Genomic DNA, 22620 nt, shown 5'->3' on the forward strand with positions numbered 1-22620 from the left:
TTTGGTGACCGTCAGCTGTGCTTTCGCTGTTAGCTGTCTGCTGCGGCCACACAGACCCCAACGAGTAATCAATTATTCTGCTTCAGAGTAAACTGCTTGTTATCACGGTCGGGAAAAGACCCATCTTAACCATCACTCGCTGATCATTTTTACATGTTGTGTAAGTAATGATTTTTGTTGCCTTCTTTCTGTAGCGTTGGGTATTTACTGGCAACAGCTGTGGGCACCTTGGTTCGAGAAGCCAGATGCTTATTTTGCAGGGAAGTTTTCCTCTTTTTGTACCTGTTGAGAGAAGTTGTTTGTACGTGGCTGGAAGCAGCGTACTACAGTGTACAAAACTGTTTAGGGAAACATGAAAACCAGTCTGAGAGCTAGTGCCGGATGATGGTTGATCTGACCACAAAACCAGACTGTAAAGAATAATTAAATGCTGTGCTTCTGCATATAAACTGCTTACCATGGGGGCTAATTAAGAAACCACTGAAACTCTCCTTCCAGATCAGCTGGTGAGTATAAGTTTTGTTTGCCGTGTTAAGTGGCTTCTGGAGCACAATACGGATTAAGCGGTATGTAGTGGCAGAGAAAAGGCTTTGAAATCTTCAGTAGTTTAGTTTGCTGGAGAGATAAAGCCGCACCATAAACTAGAAGCTTCTTGGGAGTGTAGGGGGAAGAGGGCTGTTCCTTAGCTGTCTGCTACAACTTAATGCTAGTGCGTGGCTCCTCTGGTGTTAGTGCTTTATCTTCTTGTCTGGTGATTCTTGCAGAGGTATGCGGTTACTATGGTCCTGGCTACTTAGGCTCTGCTAAACTACACTGAAGGACTTTTTCAGCTCACATTTTCTCTGTTGCAATGAACAATCCTTGTTACAGCAACAGCTGTATCATCTTGAATTGGAGAGGAGTCAGGCTGTCCTCAGAGGAGGTAGTTATTATATTCAGTTTTCTTTCCAATAGTAAGTGTTCGATAGATCATGTCTCTGACTTCATTTACTCACTCACATTACCTCTCTGGTCTCCCAGATGGCAAAGAAAGCACTGTTTTTGTTTGTTTTTAAACAAGTGAATCCTGCAAATTACAGGCTGCTGATTTAGAGCACTGGAGTGTGGATGACTACCTCATCCCAGGTATTCTGTTTCTAGTCTGGTTTGTGGGGATGCGTATATTTAGCCGATTCTGTGTTTTTCCCTCAGTGCATAATAGTAGGTCATTTTGACCAAATGATAAGGTCGAGCACGGTAAAATTGCAGGGTGGTGATCAGAACAGTCCTCTGCAGAAAAAATTTCTTCAGCCTTCAAGTCAGTTTAGTCCTGCAAGTTAAGACCAAGAAACAAATGAACACTGTGGATGATGCATTTTTCTGAATTTCGAAAGCACGGGTCACACAACCAGACCCTACTTCCGACTGCAAAGGCCATGCCTCGTGGTTGCACGCTTTTGTAGCGCAGTAGGACTTGCCATGTTGCAAAGTAGCAGACCACCAGACCTTTGGCTTACAAAATCGTCTGTCTTAGATCTGTGAAATCTTTTGTATTCTTCAAAAGACACAAGTAGGAATACCTTGACGCTAAGTCTCTTTGGTCTGAGTTTGAAAATATCCATAATTAACTGTAGTTGCTGCCACTCTCACTACCCCACTATACATTGGGTACTTTGATCCAAACCACGGGAAACAAAGATTTCTGATCTTTCTTACTTAGCTCTTCTGATAGTTATGCAGAGCTGTGCATTAAAGTCAGTGGATTGATCCCTACAGCTGCTGAATGTGCACGTCAGGACAAGATTTTAGACTTATGGCATAAATAATTTAAATATTTACAATTAAGGTATCATTTTTATATTTCTCTGTGAAGAACTGTGTATTTTGCCTGGGCTCACGCTTGTTTATAAAGACAAATAAATCCCCCTTGCCCGTGGTTAGCAGTGAAGCTACTTTTGCTGTCTTCTTACTGCAGTTCTTAGTGCCCATAGCAGCGCCACTCAGTTTTGGGTTCATGGAGGTCCAGCTGAGGGGCTGCATGGGGTCAGGCTTCACCTCAGTCACTAACTCCCACATGATTTCAGGCAAGTTTTGTCTCAGCATCATGGAGTTAAGAGTAATTGTTTTTAATGCAAGATCGCTATGCTGTCTTGAGAGTTATCAGTGTCTTTAATAAAGTGTGCAGCACGCTGGCTGATGCTGCTGACAGATGTGTGCTGTGGAAGACATCTCTGAAATCCTGAGCTGCTCCGGGCTGCTGCTGAAGCTCTCTGTCAGCAACCTGCCTCTCCCCTGTCCACCTTGAGCCAGTCAACTTGAACTTTGCTGGAAGAAGCCAGGCTAAGGCTAAAGAGTCTGAATGGATGTCAAACAGATGTTGCATCTGTTTTTCAGCATATAAGGTTACGGGAAGCCCTGTTTTGTCAGCAGAGCCTTCGTTATTTGTGTTGGCCGGTGTAGTGTACATAACATGACTTTGCATTTGTATCTCTGTTTCTCTGCATGAAAATGAGTGGTTTCAATTGAAATGACACTGTGAGATGGAATGTATGATTTAGACTTTTTTTCTTGAACACATATGTGGTTTCCTGAAACTAAGTCTTGGACCAAAAATAATGAGCTTGGCCAGTGGAGGCAGAGTAGGGAGCTTGAAGTCCCAGGGGATAAACTACTGACTTCTAGCAGATAAGCTGCTGTCTCGCCGCGTACTGAAGGACCTCTGCTTAACCTGTACACAAAGGAGAAGAGTGAGGCCATGAGTTCAGATCTCAGACCGCTGGAACGTTTTTGTATGTGCATGTTTTGCTGTTCCCTATCACTCGCGTGACCTGACATGGGCATTTTTTCAGCAGACTTCAGTGGATTCACATGAAAGCTCAGGTTTTAGGCTTTTGTGTTTGGGAATTGCGTGGATGGCCTTAGAGAGTAGGGGTGAGCAGGAAGTCGTATTTTAACTCTGTATACTTGGTTGTGCCAGTGCTTTTAAAAGCCAGAATGTAGATTAAGGAGCAAGTTAAGCTGAACAGGACAAAGAGATGTATGAAGTTAAACCATGGTTTAATGAGTTCTTATTCTCCTCTCAAGGGAGAGTGTTCAGAGAGTAAATGTAAAATTTTACCTCTATTAAGTCGGTGTCAGAGCTCCTACTGACTGCAGCATAGTTGAAACTGGTTGGAGTCAGAAATGAAGCAAACTGGAGGAGACAGATGTGTATTATCACAGAGAATCACCAAATAGTTCAATTTGTATCTCTTCTCTCAAAGCTGTTATATTTTTCTTACACCTTTCACCAGTCCTGTCAATATTTCTAAAGGAATGAAAGATTGTAACAGTTCTCTGTCACAGCAAATTCTGCAATAACATGCTACAAAAGTGTAAGAACAGTACCCTGTTGTGGTAAGGACTCCCATCTACAGAAACCGAAAGATTTTGGCATAAGCAGGGTTAGTAAGCTGGTTCTGTTGCTGCTCCTACCACAGTAAGTCAGCCCAACCACGCAATCCACTGGTATGGTGTTTGCAAGAGCAATGGTTATAGGACCAGCTGGTCAAACCACGCACTTGAATTTGTAAAGGCTTTATTTTGTTAGTGGTGGAAGGAGGTAGCAGGTCACAAGCACTTGATCACTGAAAGCAGAGGCTGTTTGTGTACTTATCGAGCATGTGGTTTCGTGGCAGTGCTTGTAAGCATGCTAGCCACAGCTCAGACCAGTTGAAGCCTGTGAACCAAGAAGAGAACTGGAAGAACCTGGGTGCGTAGCCAAAAAACAGCATTCAAAGGGACTGTCAGAACTTAATTCTTCCCTGCGTGATCTGTCAGCCTGTCAAAATTCAACCTCAATAGTTGCGTGAGCTAAAGGGAGTTGCCTACCTGCTTTAAGGGCTGGGGAGGTCTGAGATGGCAATGGTAAATGCTGTGATTCACGGAAGTGGCTGTGGCTAAAAAGGAACTCCTCTTGTCCCACTTGTCCCAGCCTCTGCCCTCCACAGACCTTGCTTCATGCTGTCCTCTTCCCTGTGCTATGTAGCCAAGCAGAGGATCAAATAAATTGACTGGGATGAAAAATCAGTGGTCTCTTCAATTACTGTGGTTTAGTTCTCAGTCTCATGTAGCTCCTGCAAGGGAATGTAAGCACCTGGACCAGATATCATAGAAGGCATGGTAAGAAGGAGGAACGTGAAAGAGAGAGTTGAGGCAGGACAGAACTTTTCAGAAAGAAATTACAGTAACACCCATGCATGAATATCAGTCTGTAGAAGCTCAAGACCTTGAGTTCCTGAATTACAGAAACAGGGTAGTCTTCAGTGTAATCTAAACCATGAATATTTTGCAGTTTCTGTATTGTAATTATGGGAGAGTGAACTTTTTCAGTTCACCTTAAATTGTACCTCTCTAGAACTTCAGATGGGATGTAATTCCTTTTATACTTGTAAAAGACTGATACTGGTTGAGAAGTGAGTGCCCTGTTAAAACAGAAACATTTATCCTCGTAGTGAAAAGCATACTTCATTTGTATAATGAAGTTTACACCTAAGATATATGTCCGCTCACCCCTGTGTAAGCCATTGCTACTCAGCCACAACAGAGGGACTGACCCTGTTCTGTATCGTTTTTAAATTTAATCCCTGTGAAAATCTCTATAGTTTCTCAGAAGAATAAAGCATGATTCTGTTCCCTTTATCAAATGTCGCCGCAATACTAGTTTAGGTTAGATTTTCAGGCAGAAGCTGATCCAATGAAATTCCTGTTTGTCAAATATTACAGGAGTATGTTCATTTTTGAAGGACACAGCTTTTATAGACAGGTATCCATTGTATTCTGCTCTCCCTTTCCAATATTATAGCTTAGAAATGAGGTAGAGGAGGGACAGAAAAGAAGTTCCTGCTCTACACAAGATAAGAATCAAGTCAAAACTCATTTATATTTATTTCATTGAACCTGGACACCTCAATTATTAAAATACCCTTTATATTGTTTTCTCTGATCTTTTACAGTTGTGGTTTTTAGTAGTCCCAGGAAAGTACTTGCTCCTTTTGTCTCCCCATGCACAACGGCTAGCTATTGCATGTCAAATGGATGTTGCTATATAATGGGAAATGTTTCTGACTTTAGGAAGACTTTTCATAGAAGGTTTTTCACAGAGTGGTTTGGGCTGGAAGAGACCTTAAAGATCATTTTGTTCCAACCCTCTGCCATGGGCAGGGAGACCTCCCACCAGACCAGGTTGCTCAAAGCCCCATCCAGCCTGGTCTTGAACACCTCCAGGGATGGGGCATCCACAGCTTCTCTGGGCAGGCTGTGCCAGTGCCTCACCGCCCTCACAGTAAAGAATTTCTTCCTTACATCTAATCTAAATCTCCCCTCTTTCAGTACAAAGCCATCACTCCTTGTCTTATCACTACTTGCCCTTGTAAAAAGTCTCTCCCCATCTTTCCTGTAGGCCCCCTTTAGGTACTGGAAGGCTGCAATGAGGTCTCCCTGGAGCCTTCTCTTCTCTAGATTAAAAAACCCCAACTCCCTCAGCCTGTCTTCATAGCAGAGGTGTTCCAGCCCTTTGATTTCTTTGACTTTACAGTCAGCATTTTCGACCTGAGAACCCTGAAGCCTCAGTGTTGTTCTTACAGTTATCATATAAGGATTAATGTAAGGTAGTCCTGCTACCTTTAGAGAGAAGTGAAGAAACCACAGGAATCCTTTTGTGAGAAGGACTTTAAGCCAAACTGCAACTTCATCTAAAGCTGCTGGAACTTCTGTTATCATAAGCAAATTCTTGTCCTCAAGCATCAGTTAACTTCCTTTCACTGGATGCTACCATTTTCTGTTCTTATTTTGCGTATTAATTAAAATGCTCTATGTCTCCAGGTAAATAACACAAAATATGGACAAAAGCTGCAGCAGGACATTTTTTTCTTTAATAATGTTGGTTCTTCATGAAAGCTTTTGCTGTAGAAACCATGGAGAAACCATGCAAGTCAGCACCTGGGAAACAAAGTCATTGTTTATGCCTTTCTGTGTACTTCTGAGACTTGCAATACCTGGGAGCGCACTCTTTATGGAGTTTGCAAGACTCTTGAGAATAGGATAACATGTAGAAAAAAGATATAATAACCTTCAAAATCTGGTTCCCATGTATGTGCTATTTAAGAACCATTTTCTCAGTAACCTAAATTTGCCTTGATCCTTTTTCCTTTCTCTTTTGACTCTGCCAAAACCATAATGCAAATCTATGTTACAGGTTGGTAAGGTGTTTTGTGTGTGTGTGTTTCTTTTTGTTCATGAGGAAACTCTTTGCATTTCATGAAGTTTTCATCATGAAGTTGCACAGCATGATTGCGCAACATTTTTTTCTTGTGATTACAGATAAAATTTATCTGAATTGCACAAATTTAAGTATGTAAATAAGATACAAGGGATATTATTGTTTCTACTCACTTGGATGGTTTTTGATGTGTAAATAGGAAAGGTGTTTTCAGACTTCAAGACAGGCCTTTGCTCACTCAATTCTTCATACTTAAGTGTGTTAGAGAACCTGTTCATTATATGTTATAATACTGGCTCTCAAACAGGAGCCTGGATGTAGAGAAAGTGCACATTCAAAAAGGAGCATTGGTATGTATATGCGCCTCCATTTAAAATATTTGTTGCCCGTGATGTCTAATGTAGCTGTAGTAAAATGCATAGTGAAATATGAAGTCAAACATAAGAAGTCTACAAAATGTTAGTGCTCAATGGGATTTTGATTTAATATGTGCTTTTCTACAGGCTTCAGCTGTCTTTGAACCAGACAGTGCAAGTGCTCAGAATGAAGGCTTACATTTTGGAAAGAAAAAATGTAAAAATGAGTGGATGAAAAGTTGATTTTCAGACTGTCTTGCTGGATAGACAGCTTACTGTGTCATTGTTGCTGGAGAGATCATATCTTTTCACTTTCTTGATGAATAAAATGTGAATTGTACCAGCTACATTCCCAGCAGCCCTCTAAGACTTGTGTAGCACTCACTAGAGTGCTGTGATGAACAGCGTGTGTTTGTAAACCAGTGTGTCACTTAATGTTATTATTACCTATGATTTAATAGAAAGTATATGAAGAAATGATGTAGTAGGTTTTTAACTCATTAGTGACTCAGACAGGATGGTGATCAAGCTTTACTTTTTTTCTGTGTGTGTATGGTATTTGTGTGGGTAGGACTGGTTTATTATTTCCGTGTGCTGACTTAGTATAACTGCTGTTTATGCTGAGTTGCTGTGAGCTTGGCCTAAATTTCCATATGTGCATGTTTCTACGCAAAGCTGGGGACGACATTGATTACTGTGGTGCTAATGTCACACATGAAGATTTTGAGGGTCTAATTCTTCGTTCTGAGACCATCTCCAAATCTGGGGCAACCATTCTCAGTCATGACTTTGCCAACAAAGGAATCCACCAAACTACATCATTCATGCCATGGAATAGTCACTCAAGAAAAGCTGCAGGTGACTATCACACCTCTTCAGAAATGCAGTACTCCGAGAGGAAAGAGGAGAAGCTGAAGTGTTAGAAGGAGTTATCTACTTGCAATGCCCATACCAGGACAGCCACAAATGAAGGGTATAGTTCAAAAGTGCATCCAGAACATGGTCTCTATGTGTATAGTTAGAATCCGTCATAAAGGATCAGAAGCCATTTTCTTCGGCCTTTGACACTAGTATAGATCAGAAGTTCTGCGGTCATTACTGGGCTATGAGAGGAGAGTTGAACACAAAACAGTGCCAAATGCATTAGGAATAGTCACAATTTTATGTGGAAGGAGGGTGCTACTCTACCATAGACTTCAAGGAGCATTTAGTCATGAAGTATCCCTTTCAAGACCAGATAATGAAACTGGGAGCATTTCTCATTCTTTGCAGATTAAAATTGTCATGGAAGTGAAAATGATGACAGACAAGCCAAGTTACATTCTTGGTACTTTAAAAATCATTAAATTTTGCTCATTGCTTGTTGTTAAGGTTATCTGATGAGTTTCCTTTGATAATGCTGTATGATTTTGAAGCAATAGCTTTGCTTTATAAGTCTAACACTACAAAGTTTTAATTGACAGTAAGTGATCCATGATGGAATGACAAACCTCTCATCATGTGTTGTTGATTCAAACGCAGTGCTGCAAGGTGTTGGAAGTCTAATGGTGCATGAGTTTCTGCAATGGTTTAGTGATTCAGTCCAAAGCAGAGGAGTGGCCACCCTGTTATTAAGTACCAGCACTTTATTGCCTAAGCAGTAACGATACTTTTAGAGCCTTGACTGTGGCTAGAGCTTTCCTATTAGTTTAAGTCTTTGAAGAGTCTAAACCTAAAGTGCCTGCGTGAATCTCAACTGAAAATCAGGTACTCTGCTGAGCCACAAGCTGATGCTTAGACTGTTCTTTTGTCCCTTGTAAGTAAAATGAAAGCGTCTTTCTTCCAGTAAAGTATTGGCAATGCTGTTTGTAACTGTTTAGAAATGCCTGACTGAGCTGGTTGCTTTAGTGGGGGCAGTAAGGGCATTGCATAACCTGCAAGATCGAGGTCTGTTTAAGCAGTAGGGGGGTGTCTCAAAATTCTTCTTTATTTCTTCATTCATTTCTGCTAGCTTTTGAGTGAAGAACAGGGTTAAATAGACGGCAAATACCCTCAGGAAGCAATATCTACAAAATAATTTCAGAGGGCTGATTCACTGTAGTATTTCTGTCAAATTCAGACCATACACTTTTCTGTCTTGTATGTGAAAGTATTTGAGAAAGCAAGTAACCTGTCCCTAGTTTTGCACAGCCTTCTGTGACATTTTAAGAGACAGAGGAAAAAATCAAGTTTTGGTACATAGAAGAGTCAAGATAATGAGTTGTTTGGTGAATGTTTTGGTTGCTTCATCTCTTAATTGGTTCGTCTGTTAATTGTTTTTCTGCAAACTTACTGAATGCATGCTGAGAGAACATATTTAATATGATAGCGTTTGTATATTCAGTAGAAAATAGCTTATAAAATATGGTGCCTTCTGTTTTTCTTGGAAAAGGTTTAACAGCAGTGAGTACTGTGCTTCAAAATATATCTTTTGAAGACGAGTTTTATTTGGTGCTCAGCTTGCTGTTTTAAATAAAAACTCCTGTCACGTTATGGTGAATGGTGAATGTTTACAGGTGAGGAAGGGAATCCGAGTGGCCACATTAGAGTGCCAGACTAGAAAAGTTAGTTACCTGAGCTGTAAAGCTCCACTGCTAGCAACCTTGTTATTGCAGACTGGGACTTTGGCTGGATGCCATCTCAAAGTGTGCCTGCCACTCACCAGCTTGGTCTGAGCAGCAGTACTCGCCAGTCCTTTGAAAGGGCGTTAAACAGCCGCAGAGCTTCTAAGCGTCTGAGAGATGGAAGTTCCGGGTCTTAGCAACAAACAACAAACTGTAGGGCAAAAGTTGTCTCTTTAAAGTGCCCTCATTTCCTGCCAATGACACAACTAAATTGTTACATGGCTAGCTTTATTTCAAGTCTTTCCCTGACCTTCATCAGGTTTCAGCACCTCTGCACTGTGCTTGAACACTATGTCAGGGGCCATGTCAGATCTGACAGTGGTCTGCATGGAGTTCATCCCTGAACGTCTAACATTTTGCTGGCACAGAAATGTCTGTTTATGAATTCATGGTTGGAGTATCTCTGCATGGTAGTGTAAAGATGTGCTATCAGCAAAAGGAGAAGCAAACACGTCTCTGGATTTATTTAGCTGCGTCTTGCTGGTAAATTGAGTGGATGCTAATCTTCCAGCCATTTGGGAGAGTATTTTTCATGGTGCTTTTGTTCTACTGCATGGAGATGGGGTCTAGCACATTAGATTTCTCTTTGCCTAGGTATGTGCAACTTTCTTGTGGTGCTCAAGAAAAAATAAGTACCTTTTTCTAGTCCTTTCTGCCCCTCAGCAAAGCTTTGGGCAACTGTCTTCGGAATAATGCAGTGTTTTCAACACAAAACCTAGCAGAATTTTCATGGATGTGATTTCTTTTAGGGAAAACAGTGGAGCACGCATAATCCCTTGGAGAGTATTCATTATGCACTGATAGGGTATGATTTTTGTAGAACTGTGCAAATGTAAAACATTGTGTTATTTCACTTAAATAATGCACAGCATGAAATGTTTGCTCTGAGTCTTTAATTGTAAATCCTTTGATACTAAAACAAAATTCTTGTTGAGCTAGCCCCTATCTATCCAATCACCTACTAATTGCCTGCATTTATTGATGCTAATACTCTTTTACACATCTGAATATGTAATAAGAAACAAGACTCTAAAGCAGTAATTTACTTTTTTCAGTCAGGCTGGCTGTTAAAACTACTTTTGCTAAAATCATTCTGTTGCAAGTCAGAGTAGGTAAATAGAGTATTCTGAGTTGGAAGGGACCCACAAGGACCATGGAGTCCAATTCCTGGCTCCACACAGGACCACCCAAAAACCAGACCCTATGTCTGACAGCGCTGTCCAAATGCTTCTTGCACTCCGGCAGCTCAGTGCCTTGGCCCCTGCCCTGGGGAGCCTGTCCCAGTGCCCGACCACCCTCTGGGTGCAGAACCTTTCCCTAATGCCCAGCCTGACCCTCCCCTGTCCCAGCTCCATGCCGTTCCCTCGGGTCCTGTCGCTGTCCCCAGAGAGCAGAGCTCAGCGCCTGCCCCTTTGCTCCCCTCGTGAGGGAGCTGCAGGCCGCCATGAGGCCTCCCCTCGGCCTGCTCTGCTGTGGGCTGAACAAACCCAGGGACCTCAGCTGCTCCTCATACATCTTGACCTCTAGACCCTTAACCATCTTCATAGCCCTTCTTTGGTTGCTATCTAACACTTTTATGTCCTTCCTATATTGTGTTGCCCAAAACCACACACAGTGCTTGAGGTGACGCCGCACCAGCGCAGAGCAGGACAATCACTTCCATTGACCAGCTGGCAGTGCTGTGCATCGAGTCATAGATCCAGTATGCCAAGTACTCCCCTGTGGAGAAGATGAATAGAGCTATAAAGAAAGTGACAGCTTCACCATTGCTTTTTAATCATTTTACGCAGTTCAGTGGAAAATTAACACCGCTGCTGAATTCCTGAGGGTGGGTCAAGAATGATAACAACCTCTGTACAGGTCTGTGGAATTCAGTAATTATTTCTGTGCTGTACTGTAGGTAGGCTCCACTCTAACTAGATTCTGTGAGGTCTGCAGAACAAATAGCCCATTAATTAAAAATACAGAACAAATATGGAGAAATCTTGCTCATGGATTTTTTTTTTCCTATGGAGGAGAGGACTGAATCTATGGTGAATGCTGAGAGATACCATCTGTCACTTTAGGAACAGTTGGATAAGACTTCTAAATAGTCACGTGGTATTTTGTCTGCTAATTTTATACATATATTAGGTATGGTGTTCAATCACTGTAAAATACAGCAAAATGGAAGGGTTGGTTTAAAAATGGTACAAAGATGGTAAGATTGTACAAGATATATTTAATTCCCATCTTTATGATAACTTAAGAGCATTTGTGTGTGTAGATATTTTAAAAAGACAGAGGTGTTAATTCCTTATTACTTTAAATAAAATGAAGCTTTTCATTTAACTCAGGTTAGGGACTGGCCAGTTTTTAAGGCTGGCTTGTTTTGGATTCTAAATTTGCTTTTCAGCTCATAATTACTAGAAGTTGATGGTAAAACAGTAACAAACTGACGGGTCTAGACTTGAGCTTACCACTAACATATATTGTTTCCATATCCTTAGGGACATGAAGCCTTTCGGGAAGGCTTTCAAGTGGAGGAGCTAGTAGACTGGTTTGAAGTTGGTACAAACTTCTGTGACGAAAAGAACCTGGAAGACCTGTGACAGGGAGCAACTGTTTTCAGACTCTTGCATTAAATCTCAACAGTGCTTTTCTGCCATCTGCTGCAGAGCAGGAGATTACAAGACATGTCCATAGCACTCAAACAAGTCTTTAATAAGGATAAGACTTTCCGTCCAAAACGCAAGTTTGAACCTGGAACCCAGAGGTTTGAGCTTCATAAACGAGCACAAGCCTCTCTGAACTCAGGTGTGGACTTGAAAGCAGCTGTGCAGTTGCCCAGCGGAGAAGACCAAAATGACTGGGTAGCTGTCCACGTTGTTGACTTCTTCAACAGGATCAACCTCATTTATGGAACTATCTGTGAGTTCTGCACAGAGAGGACCTGCCCCGTGATGTCTGGAGGCCCTAAGTATGAGTACCGGTGGCAGGACGACATGAAGTACAAGAAGCCTACAGCATTGCCAGCACCCCAGTACATGAATCTTCTCATGGACTGGATTGAGGTGCAAATTAACAATGAGGATATATTTCCCACAAGTGTAGGTAAGTGCAAGGAAGAACCGTAAGCTGCGTTTCATTCTGTGTACTTAGCATGTTCCCTTGCTGACCTCACTTCTAGGGACTGTGGAAACCAAGCCTTTAAAAGAGCAAGTATGAGTGGGAGGGTTTTGCAGGAATAGTCTGAAATGTATGAAGTGTTAATTGTGGCTGCTGAATATGGGGAGCAGGGGGGTTTGTAGCCTAAAAGGTTTTCACTTGAGCCAGTTGTCCCTGGTAAGCTTCTGCTTCTCAGGTCAATTGTTAAAGGTGGTCTACATTTCATTATTATCTTACTGAAAGCTAATCAAGTTTGAATTGCTTTGTGCTTTGTCTGTCCACTTAAGCAGATGCAGGATGGATGGAAAGCAAAGCCTGATTAGAGTGGTATCTTCCCTTGGAAGCGTGTACAGCGCTGTTCAATACAAGGCAGTGGAGAGTCAGGAATAGAGAGAACTCTGCTCTCCCACCGTCTTGTGACTTCACACCCAAAAAAGATGATCTAGGAAGTGAGTTATTCTCCAAATTACTGTTTCTAAGAAGAGTAATTTTCTGTAAACCACAGCAAAGCCTACTAACTATATAAGCAGACAGCCTGGAGAAGGGAGATGTTAAGATCAGCACAGTTTTCCTTTTAATACTATAGTTAGTTTTTCTGAAGAGTAGGCAAGTAGGTGAAAGTCTCTTTGCTTGAATAGTTCGCTCTGGAGGAGGAGGACTTTGCAGAAGAGTGCATTGTGTAGTGTAGAGATCCTAAATCTTTACTGGTGCTGCAGGTAATGAGAAAGGATGCTGTACCTTAGCAATGTCAGTGTAATTATGTAAACTTTAGCAGTTTTATTTTATGAGCCCTGATATACTTCTTGCAAGTGCAAAAACTGGGAGCTATTTGTCAGAATTGTGAGATGATATGTAAATACCTAGATTAGTAACAAACAAGAATGCTTATATGTTAAAATTAGTTCAGCAGAATATTTTGCAGTTTATGTGGTTACAGTCTGTGGCTAATTGTTAGGAGATTATACATCAAGAGGTTGCATGTATTGGTAATCTTTCTTAACCTTTGAAATGCCTTATTCTTGGCCTTGACTGCTGCTTGCTTGGCCAGACTTGTGGTTTGCTTCCCATACCTTATCCCTTCTCTTTTCTAAACTAGCAGGTAGAAGGAAAGATGTAGCTATGCCTTATTAGCTATACTTTGCCAATTTAGCTAGAAGCAAGATTTCACAGGAAGCAGCACCATATTTTTTGTATAGTGAAAAATAAGTTTGATTTCTTAAAGCATTTGTTATTTTTTGTGTCTTTGGTATGAACGAATTTTGGAATTGAAGGTTGGGCTGCAGGTTGGGGTGCAGTGAAAGATGTTTTTGCTTCCATTGGTGTTTTTGCATGCTTTTGTCATACCAAGTTTTGGTCTTGGAGTATTCCATGGTCATGCTTTGCTATTGCATTTAGTGTATGCAGAAAATATCTGTGGCTTGAACATGGGCATGGTAAGCAAGTAACACACAGGCATACAGAAACAACAAAAAAAAATACAGCACACAAGCTTTCAGGTCTAGTGTCTTCGCCCTTATGTTTTCAGTAAGATACATCTGGAGGAACTTTAATCCTGAAGGCTTATCTCTTGCAACCGTAAGAAGGAATCAGTAAATATCCTCTACCATTTTTCTCTTCCCAGCAGCTACTGCTGTTGTGGATTGAATGAAACGTGATGAAACTGAGGAAGGGAGCAGAGTAGTGGTCTCTGCAGTGGGGCTGGACCCCGATACAAGCAGGAATGCTCGATGTCTGTTACAAGTCTTTGTCCCCCCTGAGTTGACCTCAGGGAAGAGGAAGAGACTGCTTGAGCCTATGTGGAGTGTTGGACAGTGCCATAGTTGTGTTAGAAGTGAAGGTGAATGGAAAGTCCCATAAAGATGTTTTATATAAAACCTTTGAAGAAGTATTCCATGAGGCAGCATTTGCATCTGTATTCCACTTTCCACTCCTCCTGAGCTTTTATTGCAGATACTGTGGTGACCACCTGCCCATTCATTTCTCATTATCTTCTGGATTCACCCATTTGTGGTGTGAAACTGTTGGCATGATTGCTTGGGAGACCTTAGATCTTAGGAAAAAGAGATGCACACTGTGTTGAATCTGGAGTTCTGTGTACCTCTGCTCTCAGCAAGTCCCTAAGTAGGCACACAAAAAGTCAAAGGGATATTTGGGTCAGGATATCTCCAACAAAGACAATATTCAGGTAGCAGAAGTCATCAGGGACCCTGGGACCCATTCCAGGGTAAGCTGCTCTTCTTTCAGAGGAATCTTTCTGATTTCCTACCGGTAAAATGGAGATGGTACTACCAGCATGTACAGGTATCGTGAGTGAAGCAGCAGAATGAAATGTAATAGCTCAGCACGTGCATTGTTACATGCTCTGCTTTTCACAATTGATCAGGGAGATAAGCTTTGTTATGGTGCTGGACACCATTTGTTCCTGCCTGTTCTGCAGCAGACTTGGCTTAAATGCACCATAGGGTCGCTGTTACGTTTAGCATTAATGCAGACCTCTGCTTTCATTCAGAGAGATTAATGACGGTGAAAATTAAGATTGTTCCTTCTTCAAAGTAGTTGGAATAGAGCTTGAAACGCGATATACTCAAATGTCAAAACAAAACAGGCGTAGGTATGCCATTACTAACAGTACATCAGTATTAAAACATAATATCTGGCTATAACTTAAGGAGATTGATTTATTGCATTGAATCTTTGTAGCATATGGTCTGCAGAGAATTCCTCTGGAAAAGGCATATGTCCAGTGGATGGGATTTCAGTTGGCCTTTCCATTACCAGATAAGTTTGGGATCTAGAGTGAGATTTATAGGAGCTGTCCACAGGAACTAGTACACATTTTTCTCAGCTTAATCCTATTAAAATTGCCGTCTTTTATTTGACATACCTCAGGCAAACTGCTTAAAGAGGGATGGGGGTAGCCCAGCTTGGTGTGCTTTTGCTTTGTTTCTTTGCTTTGTTTCTTGTTTTTTTTTTTTTTTTCTTTTAACCACATGCAGTCAAGTTATAAATAGTTATGAATACCATATTTAACACAAATGCCTCTCGGTGTTTACAACAGCACCATAACCTCTGGCCCGTGGCCGCTCACCAGCCTGCCTGCTTCCTGCGCTCTGGCTCCTCTCTGCTTTCTCCAGTCATGCTGGTGAAGGGCCTCTTCCTCCAGCCACTCTCCTGCCAATACTGAACTGGTGGCAGGAGAAAAGGGGGCTAGTACGGGAGCCGAGGAGCTGTTCAGAGTTGTGTGAACGTGACGAAAACAGGTGCTGAATATGAGGAGCACTTCTGCTTGAAGCAGAGTTTTAAGGACTGTCTTTGGGAAACAGACTCACAGCCTGTGGGGTATCTTACTGATGATGACCTTGTTCTTATTCCCATTATTCCCCATTTCCTTTGTCCATTTTTAAGTGGATTTAAAGCAGCTCTGGAAACGCGTTCTGTATGAAGCCAGCCACACACCCTGACCTGTGCCGCCCCTCATTGAACAGCAATGCAGGAGCAGGACGGAGATTTCATTCTGCTCAGGTCACTCTGGTGAAGCTCTCAGTGGTAGGCCCCAGCATGGATTTTTATAGCATGTTGGGGTTTCGTTTAGCTTTGGGATAAACTTTTGTCCTTCCATAATACTAATTGTTTTTCTAGGCACCTAGGAGCCTCACTATTTAAACACCTTTAAAGGGATTTATTTCCATGGGTCGCAAGGACAACTTCTGTAGTCCGTTGCCTCAAGCCGTGTTTTTCTACTTTATCTCTGTGCACTTTGGTAAGCAGGCTGAAGAAGTCATTTGGAGCAGCAAGTCCTTGAGGCAGCTGCAGCTTTTATTGAACTGTAATTGTCTGCCTTCACCATGTGGGCTTGGGCAGTGTCGGAGGAAGGAGCTAACAAATAAAGCAGTGCTCTTCTGTTGTGCTCCCTTCAGGCCCTGCTTCCTAAACACAACAAAGTCAGTTGCCTTTTTTCCTTCTCCCCTTTGCCGGCTTAAATTAGGAGTAATTCTGTCTTGTTTAGATTCTTGAGTGACTGGAATGTTTTTTTTCCTGTTTAAGAGTCTCTGGGGAAGATGCCCAGATACAGAGTCCGCGAGGGATTACTATCTTCATCTACTCTGATGTGACCTCCGGCATAACACAGGCTGGAGAATGTCACCACGTGACTTCTTCATCAGGTCCATAGCTTCAAGTACAAAGATGGTACAGAAGACAGAGAGTTCTGCTGAGATAAACAAGAACATGAACGTTTCTGACTTGACATAGTGAAAAACTTCACCCCATGAAGACACTCGGATGGTGGAGAGGGGGCCCCAGAGGTTGTGCTGTCTCCATCCTTGAGGGTTTTCAGGACCAAATTGGATAAAACCCTGAGCAACCTGCTTTGACCTCGTGGCTATATCGAGCAGGAAGCTGGGCTGCAAACCTCCCAGAGTCCCTGCCAGCGTGAATTGTCCTATGATTCTTAATTCTGATTTCAGCACTGACAGGATGCTTAAGGAACAGGAGCTAAATTGATTAGAAGCTGATTAAGCAGTTTAAAAAGGTGCAATTTGGCATTTAGTGGAAATACAAAATCACTTCTAAGCTAGGAGAGTTTGCATGGAGCAGGATTTCAAAGGTATTAAATTACTGTAATCAAATAGCCTGGTTATGGCTTCTCAAAATGGCAGTACGCTCTTAAAATGCCCAAGATTTCAGCTGAAAACTTAATGTATCTCAGACAAAGCTTTGCCGGGGCTGAAGGGAGTGGGTCGGATTGCTGGCTGTTAGCTGGTCATTCAGTCTTCCGGCGGTGGATGGATATAGCTGTTGGCTACCAGCTGAAGGCAGTTGTGAACTCCACGCACTCCGTTCTTTCTTCTACACCTATTAGGTCAATGTTGGATTTGGCTAAAGAGGAATTCTGTTTTGCAAAGCTTTTCTTCTTTCCGCTGTTGCTGCCTGCCCTTGGTCCCTTCTTCAGCACATGTATATACTTAGAAGAGCTTTGAGTAATCTTTTGTGCAAATGAAGTAAAGAGAGAGTTCAGCAAGACGTAGGTTATTGCATGCTGTGGCTTTTCTGTAGTCGTGAAACAGTGTGAGTTCCATGCTTATATGTACATTAGGGTAAAGTTATAGCAGCAGCACAATTATCCTTTCAGAAAGTTTGGAGTCTTGAAGTATATGGGCCTGGAAAATAACACGCGGATATTTTAAAATGAGTTGATATGCCAGAACCTCCTCCTTCTCTCCCCTTTTTTCCATTCCCATGGTTCAGGATCTAACAGATACTGTTCTGTAAACTAAACAGGAAGATGGATGTGCCATTTCAAGAGTACCATCAAAGAAGGTTGATAAGCATTGTGTTGTCTCCATCTGGGTGGTGAATCATGTCATTTACTAGATAGATAAGTATCTTGCCTTTTAAGCGCATTGCATTATTTTCTTGCTGACTGATTATACTTTGGAGCAATTTGATTCCCTGTTTTTGTCCGGAATCTAAAATGCCTTGATTGGTCTGGGCTTATCCAAGAATATTTCTGCTTATCCAAGAATAGGGACTGAATCTTAGGAGTACTCGACAGTCCTCAACCCCAATCACTGCTAATTACTTGGGGTAATAGTAAGGAGTGATGTCGATCATGCAGCAGTCTGCTGTGCAGTTTTAATCAAGTTTTGAACTTTTTTTTTTTCATTTGGCTAAAATTGCCGAGGATTAAAGGCATAGGCGGTTTAGATTTTCCACTATTTGTCTGGTAGGGAAGTGCTTTATGTCAGAGAAAATACTGGGAATATTATACTGTTTTAAGTGATCAGTGGATTTCAAAGTGTTCCAGAGGTGTTCCTTCCAAGTGATTTTTCACTACCTCCTCCATTTTCCAGAAGTGGTTTTTGAATGGCTACCTCAACCTGAAACTTTGAAATTAGGCTCTTTGCCCTATCTCTTACATTACAATCACTAGTATTATGTTCTTCCCCACTCTATGCTACAGACCTAACTTAGCTGGCAGGGCATGCATTTAGCAGTCTGTTGCTAGTAACAGCTAATAGCACATTACTTTATCTTGGAGAAAGGCAGGATGGGGAAGTTTTCTGGGATGATACCAGATTCATGCTACCCATCGTCACTCAAAGCAGACTAGAAAATCGCTAGCTAGTCTTCATGCATGAGCTGAAGAAATGCAAATTTGTCTCACCACGTGAATGAATGTTGTAAATCCCAAACAAGCATGTTGCCTGGAACAGTGTAAAAATTCAGTGATGCAGCAGCAAATACCATTTTCAGAGTGCAGGTGCCTGACTGGTAAGTGAGTGTGCTCCCAAAGCTGTGTCATCTCCCTCATGTACCCTCTTGATCTAATGCTAGATGTGCCATTTCAGGAATGTTCTGGTTTACTTCTACCTAAAGCACATAAATTAACCCATTTTTCAGTCTAGTTCTGATAATAATAGAAGATAAGTGCAAGGGAAAGTAAGTGCAAATTCCACGGGAAGGATTTGGCACTGCTGGTATGAAGAAATCCTTCCTCACCTGGAATATGGGCATTAGAAGGCTGATGCCTCACATGCCAGGTTTTCTGTATTACAGCCATCCATAAGGGCTAAAAAGCATCTTTGTTAACATGCAGAAAAGCAGATCTCTTCTTCTATTATCCATGCTACAGAAACTGAAAAAGTAAAATAGAATAAAGACTTAAGTGGTAGCGTGAATGGTAGAGCGAAAGCTCCTGGACGGAGGGATGTGTCGGCTGGCTCTGTACAGACTAAAAGATTTCAGAATCTGTGCTCACTCTGATTTTACTGCTGGGGAGGCAAGAAACAAGACATACAGTGCACCAGCAGGTGTGGTGGCCCTGGTGGGACCTGGAGGCGTCTGTCCTTTAGCTGCCGGACCACTCGCTTTTCAGGAATGGAGCTTTCCAGCACACTGTGATTGCACGTCACTTGAATTAGTCTCTTGGAGGATCTGCAGCTTCACCACCACAGCTTCTCCTCTCTCTGAACGTGTGGCCCCATCTCTTCAGCAGCCTTTGCTGCGTGGCTGAAGTCTGCTGTGTGTCCTGTCAGGGATGCTGGGGTTGGGCTTGTGCTGAGCTCCTAGTGTGGGAAATTCAGTGTCTTTGAACATGCTTTGTCTTGGAAAGTGGGTTTTCTAGTTGTGAGATCCATCGGCATTCCACAGCCTCGTGTGCATTCCTCTCCCTGGTGAACAAGGAGAATAGCTCCTTATATGAAACCGTATAAAACAGACTTTGTCTGATGTGCTGCAAAGCAGAGCACATGTGGGAGTGGCATTTACAGTTCATAATTGCTTTGCTGAATGATTTTCTGGAACCCAAACAAAATAAGGTTCACAAATACCACCTTTTTTAGTTTCTACTTTTTATCCATGTTTATTTTGCCAAATCTGAGTTGTTATTTAAGCTCAGAAAGATTGTAGAAAATTCACTTTACTCCCACAAAGTATTTTCATCCATAAGGTCAATCTTTTGAGCACAACAGCAGTACTTCTGGGCATGTTTTAGGCAGAATCTGGCCAAGGAGGGAGATAAGCCAGTGTGGTCTTCAGCTCCCCCAGCCACATGATAAGAACGGTCAGGATCACGTGTGGTCAGCGGGGTCTGAAAATGATTTAGTCCTGTTTAAAGAACAATGGAGAATTAACTGTGGAACTGGTAGAGTGCTGTGGTAGGGTGGTTCTTGGGGCACTTCTGGAAAGCCTGAAGCGAGGGCATGACCAGCCAGAGATAGATCCACCGACCAACACTGCCTTTAAGTTTGACCTTCCTCTTTCAAATAGAAGTTTGGCCTTCTTGTTTCAGTTACTGTCTGGTAGAGCAAAATTAGAAATCTTAACAGGAGGAAACTCATTAGTTTCTTTTAAATGAGGCCCTCCTGTCTTTTATAGATAACTTTTGGAGGAGAGTCAAGTATGTACTTAAAAAATTACGTGGTTAGAAATTCCTTGTGTTGATAAAAGCCATGTGTGAGCCTGTGTTCTTTAAAAAACAAAAACAAGAATGACATTGAGATAATTTGAAACATTTGTAAGCACCGTGTTTCATCCTCAGAATGCTTCAGAGAAAACCATCAGAGTTTCTTTATCGGTATTAAGTGTGGTTGTCACCTGTGTGCTTGCCATGGCAGACAAATGTAGTGATACTTTTCTGTGCCTAGTTATGCAGCAGTCCCCTGCACAGAGGAGAATACGTGCTCGGCTAAACGAAAGTCAGTAAGGAGTTACGGGAAGAAGAACTTCCTGAGAAAAAAGCTGTTCAGCGTGGCTCCTCCTAAGGCTGGTTTGGCTGCTCCAGGTTATGTGGACCACTGCAGCCATCTCACCCCTCACTCACTGGTGGTGCTGCACGAGACGTGAGTAGCCCCAGTCTACATGGCTGCATGTTTCATTTCCTCTTCAAGTAGTGAACTGGATGTGCATTGCAGTTCTTTGGTTCGCTGCACCATGCTTTATCTTTTGTTCTTGAGGGTGTTTGCATGTGTTCACATTGGAAAAGGCCAGACCAAAAGTGAAGTTGGGGGCAGGAGGCAATGGCTCTGCAGGTAACTTATTTCTGAGCCTGAGAGTGGCTCCTCTGCATCTCTGTGGTGGTTAGTTTCACCATTTCTGTGTTTTGTGGGCCACCGTATTCCTTCACACAGGGGACTGCAAATGCTCACTGCCTTAGCTATTGAATACCTTGAAGAAACAACTTGAAATCTGGATGTTATCTGGAATAAGGTAGCTGTGTTCCTTCCACAGCATTCATTCTCAAGGATGATGATACATCGAGGAAATGTGTTTGTGCCTGTATCGATCCACAACAAGTGGCAGAAAATAACTGAAAACACTGGAAGAACAGAACAAAAATGGATGCTTGTCGGCTTATCCTCTGTGCTTCAGTGGAGTGTGTGTGTGTGCTCTGATTCTCATGCTGCCAACTGTTATGTGTAGGTGGTCAGGAGACCACCTGACTTCAGGAAAATTAAAAGAAAAATTGAAAGCTTCAGTGGCACGTGCCTCAGAGCTTCAATAGGTCTGCCAAAGCAGAGAAGAAAAGGCTTTCATCTACCTTTGTTAATGTCCTGCAGCAATGCAAACAGAAATCATACTGGCTGCTGGCCTGCCATAGCTGTAATGCAAATACTTCTGTAAGCGTGTCCAACAGGAGATATGTCCCTAAATGCATTCTGGAGCTGGTGAGCGGAAGGGTTTCATGGTACTTGCGAGCTGTACTTTTCAGCCTGCTAGTGTATGCAGGCTTCTCTTTCTATGTGACTTGAGTCTTGCTCCTAAACCAGCTGTCCCGTGGCTGTATGTGACATATAAATCATATACCTTTCATGAATTTCAGAGCACTGTAGAGCTCCACCAGATGCCTCTGTCTGATCTCAAGGAACTTCTGTGCTCCTCTGTTACCCCACAAAAGGCTGCTTGCTGTTTGGCTGTCAGCAGTGCACAGGCACACAGCAAAGGCTGGGATTTCATTGACATTCCCATGCATCCTGGATGTCCTCCTAATATATGTAGCTGCTGGCATAATTATTTGTTTTTTATGTTTGTTTGTTTTTTCCCTAAGCTGGGTGGTTTTGACTGGAGCCTGTCAGCCAACACAGTCAAAAAGCAGCCAGCACTTAACGAGGAGACAAACCTTGCATCCTGCATATTGCCTTTTGACATTTGAAGCCAAAAGATGAAGGCCAGTCTTAACAATGTAGCTGTGAAAGGACAAGATTATGTCTTTTCAAACTGCAAAGAAAAGATCTAATGAGTCACAGTGAGGTAATTAACTTCACTTTTGCCATCTACCAACCATGTTGACAGAACTGTCTTAATTTCCCTTCTCCTTGGCTGCTGGTCCATGCTGCTTCCATCTGCCTGAGCAGTGCACTGAGAGAAACTCAGCTGCTGTTCATGCCATGACTCATGCTAATGCAGGGTTCCCCAGAGGAAGGCTCTGCAGCCTGACACTCGTTCTTGGGCTGGGATGTAACCTCTGTGTCACGGAGAAGAAAACTTACAGAAAAAAAATCTTTGGTTAGAGTAGGCAGTGTGCTACAAAGCTTTATGTGCAGCAGGACTGGAAATAACAAGTCATTTTCAGCATTTGACACTGTTTGTATGAGACCCAAAGTCTTGTGCTAACACATTTAACTTTAAATAGTTCTTTTCATGTAGAGAAAACCATGAAGCCAAGGTCTAAGTGGTTTTGTTTTCTCTGAAGACTTGGCATAGAATACTATCCAGCAGAAGATGCACCACGTTTCGT

General features: G+C 42.2%; 1 protein-coding gene across 2 annotated transcripts in view; it reads left to right on the top strand.

The window, feature by feature from the left end:
- Positions 1–22620, top strand: part of MOB3B (MOB kinase activator 3B) — a 100969-nt gene that overhangs the window by 42270 nt on the left and 36079 nt on the right. For both annotated transcript variants that reach the window (XM_035562978.2, XM_050716325.1), the window contains one exon: positions 11726–12329. In XM_035562978.2, coding sequence (XP_035418871.1) covers positions 11912–12329 — 418 coding nt within the window. In that variant the 5' untranslated portion in view covers positions 11726–11911. The remainder of the gene's footprint in view (positions 1–11725; positions 12330–22620) is intronic.

This window comes from Cygnus atratus, chromosome Z (genome assembly GCF_013377495.2).
Source record: "Cygnus atratus isolate AKBS03 ecotype Queensland, Australia chromosome Z, CAtr_DNAZoo_HiC_assembly, whole genome shotgun sequence".
Classification (NCBI taxonomy): domain Eukaryota; kingdom Metazoa; phylum Chordata; class Aves; order Anseriformes; family Anatidae; genus Cygnus; species Cygnus atratus.